The sequence below is a fragment of the Sitodiplosis mosellana genome, unplaced genomic scaffold, assembly GCF_009176505.1.
Source record: "Sitodiplosis mosellana isolate CC-2019 unplaced genomic scaffold, AAFC_SMos_1.0 Smas_scaffold_814, whole genome shotgun sequence".
Classification (NCBI taxonomy): Eukaryota; Metazoa; Arthropoda; class Insecta; order Diptera; family Cecidomyiidae; genus Sitodiplosis; species Sitodiplosis mosellana.
In genome coordinates, this window is record NW_022596056.1 from 1 (window position 1) to 7,083 (window position 7,083).

At 34.7% G+C, this 7,083-nt stretch overlaps 2 protein-coding genes across 2 annotated transcripts; one reads left to right on the top strand and one right to left on the bottom strand.

The window, feature by feature from the left end:
- Positions 1-1,352: 1,352 nt before the first annotated feature.
- On the bottom strand, positions 1,353-3,553 carry LOC129570955 (BTB/POZ domain-containing protein 3-like; the record flags this gene model as incomplete). Its single annotated transcript, XM_055450678.1, has 3 exons — positions 3,343-3,553; positions 2,860-3,198; positions 1,353-1,833 (listed from the first exon to the last, which is right to left on the bottom strand). Coding segments are annotated over exons 1-3 (1,031 nt in total), but the record flags the coding sequence as incomplete, so codon positions are not given.
- Positions 3,554-3,837: 284 nt separating this feature from the next.
- On the top strand, positions 3,838-6,142 carry LOC129570954 (jerky protein homolog-like). The gene is made up of 2 exons (XM_055450677.1): positions 3,838-5,172; positions 5,249-6,142. The coding sequence occupies exons 1-2, from the start codon at positions 4,360-4,362 to the stop codon at positions 6,002-6,004; spliced, it is 1,569 nt and encodes a 522-aa protein (XP_055306652.1). The 5' UTR covers positions 3,838-4,359; the 3' UTR covers positions 6,005-6,142.
- Positions 6,143-7,083: the final 941 nt, after the last annotated feature.

Below are 7,083 nucleotides of genomic sequence, written 5' to 3' on the forward strand. Positions count from 1 at the left end.
GACAAGACTTTTTGAATGGTTGAAGCGAAAAAATTCTTTCAAATACTTACTTTTGCTACATATAGTCCAACGTATTTCCCATATATGAACACAGGTGTGTTTGTGTCGAGTAGAATAACACTGTATTTGCTATGTATTTTGATGCCAAGCAATTGAATGTGTCTCAAACCAGATTTTGAATAAACATAGAGAATGCGAATGAGTTCAAAACGAAAGGAATAATTTTATTTGATTAATTGATGTTGGTTGATGGGAGTACAGTAAAGATACAGTGTACCTATGTGTGGCGATCATGTTATTTCTGATCTGAAAAAAAAAACTAATAACTATTTCTTAGTAACTGTTAGTGACCATAGTTTTTACGCCAACACAAAGGAATCTTTTCAATGAAAAATAAAATTTGGCTGTATTGTTACGAATTTTGGCAGTCACAGGTCTGTCACTATGGTATAGATTCGAGAAAAAAAAAATCACTAATACTAAGAAACGCAACTACGTATTTACTTGTGTGAAATAATCAAAATAACTTTTCATTTTTACAAGTATTGACATTGAAACCAGTTACTTCTTCTTCGATTCATTTATTGTTCTTGTGTGTACAATATTTGTCTTTGTTGAGGACGAAAAGTAAATGCAAAAACACCTTTTTATTTTTAATTCCAACACACAGAAAAGAATCTTCGGAAATTTTGGGTGTTCGCCGTAAAATTTGACATTTATATATAAATTTCCATATACATTTTACCGGCAACACTTCAATTTTCCGGGCGATGATATATTTTCGAACATTTTATCAAATACTATATATATTTTACCGCTTGAAATGACAGATGGCGCTAATTTCTGTTGGAATATTTGAAATTATGTCATCGCCCGGAAAATTTAAGTGTTGCCGGTAAAATGTACATAGAAATTTATGTATAAATGTCAAATTTTACGGCGAACACCCAAAATTTCCGGGGATTCTTTTCTGTGTGAACAGCCTTTCTCACAATTCAACAAAATGAAGTTGTTCAATTATCGAATATTTATTTTCGTCTTTTGGATTGATTTTGATGATAGTTTTTGCATTTAAATTAATTTCTGATTGTGGTAGAGTGGCAGAAATAGGAATTTGAATTTTTCCTTTTAGAGAAATTTTATAAAAATATTCCGGATTGATAGCAATTGGGCTGAGACTGAGATCGATGAATTTAAATGATATTGTATCAAATTTATTGCATCCAGAATACACAGTTCTCTTGGCATTTTTATATATTTCCGTAATTTTTATTTCAATATCTTGTGATTCATCATAAAAACGGAACGAATTTGTGTTTATAATTCTTGCACAATGAAATCCACCCAATAACATGGCCTGATTGGATGTAAACATAGTTGAACTTCCCGATGCAGATATATACGCTTGACGAATTTCCCGTGCATTTGCTCTTAAATTGCATTTCAGCACCTGCGCAGCATTCCATGCAAATTTGTTTGCTGATCTTGGGTATGCTTTGAAGTGATCGGTTTTTAAGTCCTTTTGGTCATTTGTCAAGCGAATGATTTCTTCATAATCTTCTGGTTTTGTGAAAAGTTTGGGATGCTTATTAATGAATTTAATAAAGTCCATGACATCAATTGAACCATAACGGATTTCATAAAGTAAATCCTTTAAACGATTTCGTAGGTCTTCCATTCGTGGCGAATCCAATCCATTTCGTTCACAAGCATTTCGGGCCCAATCTAAGCAAGCCTCCAGTACAGAGGTTTCAAAGCATGTAAGTGACTCCAACTTCACAATGCGTTCTAAAATATTGTACTCGCACGTAAGAAATCCTTTGGTTTTGAACACTGTTTCCGGGCAAATGCTGATTTTTCCTAGGGGGATTTCACTCTATGCGAATACTGCTATTCGTACGAATGCGCGAATACTTTGCCATGCATTTGAATATAAACACTCGCAAATACTGATATTCGTGCCGAATATTCGCATTCGTACGAATAACCATTTAATGTATCTATACGGCGCATTAGCAAATACGTCCGAATATTGCTGCGCGAATGCGAATGCACTTGACAGATCTATATTGATTTGTTGTGTTAATCGTTGCGACTACATTGTTTACATTAGTTCACCAAAATGGTAAATAGTTATTTCGATACAAATTTAATATCAATTTAAGTTGTGTTTTGTATTTTAGGGACTGGAAAATGTTATTTTCAAATTAGAAAAATATTTGAATGTAAAAATTTCGGCCGATATTATTAAAATCCTGGAATTCTGTGCATTTGAAAATGAATCATCTCTAATGTCCATTGACAACGATGCTATTATGGATATCGGGAACTATGTCATTGAAAACCCAGAAATTCTCAAAGAAACATCATACGAGAATGTGAATCATTTTAAATTTAAACCGGGTCACCGATTGCTTATCATCCAGTTGCCACAGTTAATCAAGAATTGTAATCAAACGGAAACAAATTTGCAAAAAATCGGACACCTGCGACCGCAAATGCTTGTATTCAACGTAGCTAATGCGCTTTCTGTATTAAATCCAGAATGTGTGAGAATTAATTGTAAAATTTCTGGTAGAGATTCACCTAATGCACGTTGTAATTTTTCAAACACGTCTGACATCTTTCCACATGTTTGACTGTGTTTGACACTTCATCGCAACTGAGCGCATTCGCGACGAATACATGTGCGAGTGTTTCAATACGTTTCATATGCGGAGTCGCGCGAATGCTCGCGCGGCAGTACGAATACATGGAGCGAATGCAAATACTTATACTGTTTTTTGCGAATGCAGGATTCGTACACGAATGATCATGTATTCGAATGCGAGTGAAATGCCCCTAGGATTTTTCGCTCACAAAACTGTTTCAGCCCGTCCATACTGTAGTGAATTGACCAATCATATGCCCAACAGATATCTTCAGGTGTCAAATGTTGCTCCATGTACTTGCCACACACTTCTAAACATTCAAACATTTGATACACGTCCAACAGGCCCATCACTTCAGTGATGTTTTCCATTTTTAAGTTCACCTTTCCCTTGTAACAGAATTGCAGAAAGTCCTTCATTGCTTCGGGCGATGTCGACGGTAATTTTATGTCAGTTTCGTTGAATTTTTCGAACTCTTCGGCGTTTTTTTCACCTTTTTCAACCTCTGCTTCTTCCTCGTTTGCCTTTTGGTACTCATCAAGTAATTCTTCAGTTATATTTTCGATTTTCCGTTCATTTTTCTCACAAAATCGCAAAAAGTCCGAAATTATATCATTTTTTCGCCTTTTTTCTTCATTTTTTCTCGCTTTTTCGGCCATTTCCCCGTGTAACATGGTGTAGAATACATCACTTGCTCTGGATAATACACTTTTATGCGCAGGAATTCGTTCACATTCCAGTCCGCATTGAAAATACACATCGGCCGTTGCTTCGTCCAAATATTGCTTTTCCGCCACTTTTAATGCGTAATTGCTCGTCATACAATGTATGTTCACTGAATCGATTCCACATTCACTTTCCACTCTTTTACGCTTTGCTGGCAATTGCTCTTGTAATTCCATGATGTAAATTTTTAATGAATTTTATTTTTAATTATTATGTCAAAAATAGAATTTTATGCTGTGCTCTTTGCTTTAGAATAAAAAAACTTCAAATTGTCAACTACGATTCAATATGGTTCGATGGAGAGTTCCAGAATAATGATCGCTGTCAAACGCAAGAGGAGATTATACAGTACGCCCTCGTAAATTAGAACTCGGAGAATTAGAATTCCTCCGAAATTAGAAGTGAATTTCGGGTTAGAACATTTGTACGGAAAAATTCTAATTTAAGAGGATCAATTCTAATTTGCGAGGTTTCTCATTTTTGCTTGAATTTACATGGAACATAAACCGAATATCGTATAAAAATATAAAGAATAATGACAATTCTTGATAAAAATACAGTTTGCATTCTATTAGCGGTCAAGCAGAATTGATAAAAACAAGTGGTCTAATATTTGATTCGCCATAAGATTTGTGATTTGTGTACACCAATTATGTACACTTATTTGTATGTATACAAAATGATAAAATATTCTTTTTACTGTTACTCGGTCAATAAGAACAGCTGCTCAATATTCAGTTCGTTGAACATAAATAAACAGATAAGTGCATTTCTGCGATAGTCATCAAAAAATCGTAGTAAGTCACAAACAGATTACATGCAAAAATATAATCGATGAACAGATCGGTTTGGACTTGTTCAATCCGAGAATGCAAATGCGCAAATTATGTGCGTTATGATTTAGTCTCTTGTCAGCCATCAACAAGACAATAATAACAGCTCGTCAATCGATTTTTAATTTCATTTTATTTTATTTGTCATCATGTCTGATCGAAAACGAAAGAAAGTGACACTGTCCTTATCACAAAAGGCTGAAATTATTGAAAAATTGGGAAACGGTGTGATGGCAAAACGGATTGCTGAAGACTATGGTGTCAGTGAATCTGCAATAAGTTATATTAAAGGGCAAAAGTCGCAAATATTAGAAGCTGTGTCGAGTACTGTTCACGAAATTAAAAAGAAGTCATTGCACAAGCCAGATCATGTGGAAATGGAAGAAAAATTATACAAATGGTTTGAGTTTCAACGTTCCAAACACTGTCCAATCTCTGCACACATTATCAAAGTGAAAGCCAAAGCTATTTTCGAGGAAATGTATCCTGATAAGGACGATTCAGCATTTGTTGCAAGTAACGGTTGGTTTGAAGGCTTCAAGAAGAGGCACGGAATTCGATTTTTGACCGTAGCTGGCGAGAAACTGTCGGCGGACTTGACTTCTATCACACCATTTATCCATCGTCTTCATGCAAAGATACTTGAAATGAATATCACCGAAGATCAACTGTATAATGCAGATGAATCTGGCATTTATTATCGAATGTTGCCAAAACGAACATACGTCTGTGCATCAGAAACAAGCGCACCTGGTCGAAAAACTGCAAAAGAACGTTTGACATTCATGCTAACTGCGAATTCAGGTGGATCCCACAAAGTGAAACCGCTCATAATTGGAAAATCGAAAAATCCGCGATGCTTCAAGGGATTCATCAATCCATTGCCGTATGCGAATTCAAAATCAGCTTGGATGACGCGAGACATTTTTCGTGCATGGTTTTTCAATCATTTTGTTAAGGAGGTTTGTATTAATTTGTATACATTGAATTGTATACATATGTGAATGCTGTCTTATTCCATTTTGTTTTGATTAAAAGGTTCGCGAATTTGCAAGAGAAAACAATTTGCCGCCGAAAGCAATTTTGCTCATTGATAACTGTCCGGCCCATGAAGAATTGCAAACTGACGATGGAAATATAATTACGATTGCTCTGCCACCAAACGTTACGTCTGTGCTACAACCAATGGATCAGAGTCCAATAAACGTGTTTAAAATGAATTATCGCAAACTACTTTTGTCGTCTGTTGTTGCAAATGAAAACACAAATATTATTCAGGCTTTGAAAGAACATAACATTCGTGATGCAATCGTAATGATGAAAGATGTTTGGGCGAATTTCTCGAACACTCTTCTGCAAAATTCATGGTCAAAGATAAACAACTGGGATAAAGATGATTACACAGAAGAGGATTTAGTTCCATTGTCATCATTAAGAGCACCAACTGTTGATTACGAAAACGTTTTGGGTGAAGTTCAAACACTTTTGAATTCAATTGCACCGGACAGTGAAATAGCAACGAATGAAATCGAAGAATGGAATAATGACACAACAGAAAACGTTGAATTGGATGACGTCGACAGTTCTGACTCAGAAGGAGAAGCAGCGGCTGTAGTGAAAATTCCACATTCTGACGCGATCGATCATGTCAACAAATTAATCGAATGGTGTGCCCAAAACGAAAGTGTTGGTATCAAACATACATTCAGTCTGTTATCCCTTCGTTCCGATATTGTAACAGCACACACAACGAAAGCAACAAAGCAAAAGCAACTAACGGATTATTTCAAATAAAATCAAAAATTAATATTCCTTATATAAACACAAACAGTCATAAGTAATAAGTTTTGTTTTGACTCATTTTTTTTCTTCTACGTTTGTAAACAAACTATTTATCATCATTAAAATACTTGTAATAAGCATGTATCGCACGAATATGATAAGAATTATGATGTTTTTGATTAAACAATCAATTTCCCTTATCAATTTTGCTTTTGCTATTGGATTTTTGATGAAAATGAAAAAACCTCCGAAATTAGAATTCCTCGTGAATTAGAATTGCCCTCGGGACATTTCGATTCTAATTTACGAGGGCGTACTGTATTGCGAAAGCTAACTCGAACTCAAATTAGAAGCGAAATGTTCACATACATCGAAATTAATTACATACACAATGTGTATTACACATGCAACACTTCAAGCGATGTAGAATAGATGCGTTCTACGCAAAAAATGAAGCATAATACTCCAACACACACACCAATTTATAGAGAATCATTTTTTATGTAGAATTAGTATAGATCGCACACATTCGCTATGTAAATACTGTGCTCAGCTGAAGAACTTAATTTTTGTAGCACATGTATGTAGACCGCACCGATTCTACATGAAATACGATTCTCTATGTATTGTTGTGTGTTGGAGTATTCGGCTTTATACGTGTTGATGTGTATTTTATTTCTCCAATGCATTATCCACATTTGCATGTCGCACACACTCTCAATCAATTCACACTCACAATCAAGTTGTTATTCATGTATCCGTATCTGTATGTATTGTGCTACAAATAGCGAACTAAGGATCTGTAACCAAACTGCCAGCTTGCGAAATTGAATGAAATGAAAGACGATCGTTTTTTTGTTAGTTCTATGATAGTATGTTTTCTTTATTTTGAATATTCAACCTCTGCGGTCTTGAAAAGTTCAAAAAGTGAGCTAATAAAGTGATTATTTATAAAAATGCGTTTTATTTTCAACATTTTTCAGATAAAAACTTGACTTTTCTACTTTATTCCGTATCTTTTATTTTCAATATCGGAAAAAAAAACGTTTATTCCAATTTAATTGAATAAAATCAATCAAAATTCTTTTGTT

Bases quoted from the DNA above. Each gene is read 5' to 3' on its own strand.
- LOC129570954 (XM_055450677.1), top strand. From the start codon at position 4,360: ATGTCTGATCGAAAACGAAAGAAAGTGACACTGTCCTTATCACAAAAG. The intron at 5,173-5,248 runs GTTTGTATTAAT...TTTGATTAAAAG, and splicing joins TCAATCATTTTGTTAAGGAG to GTTCGCGAATTTGCAAGAGA.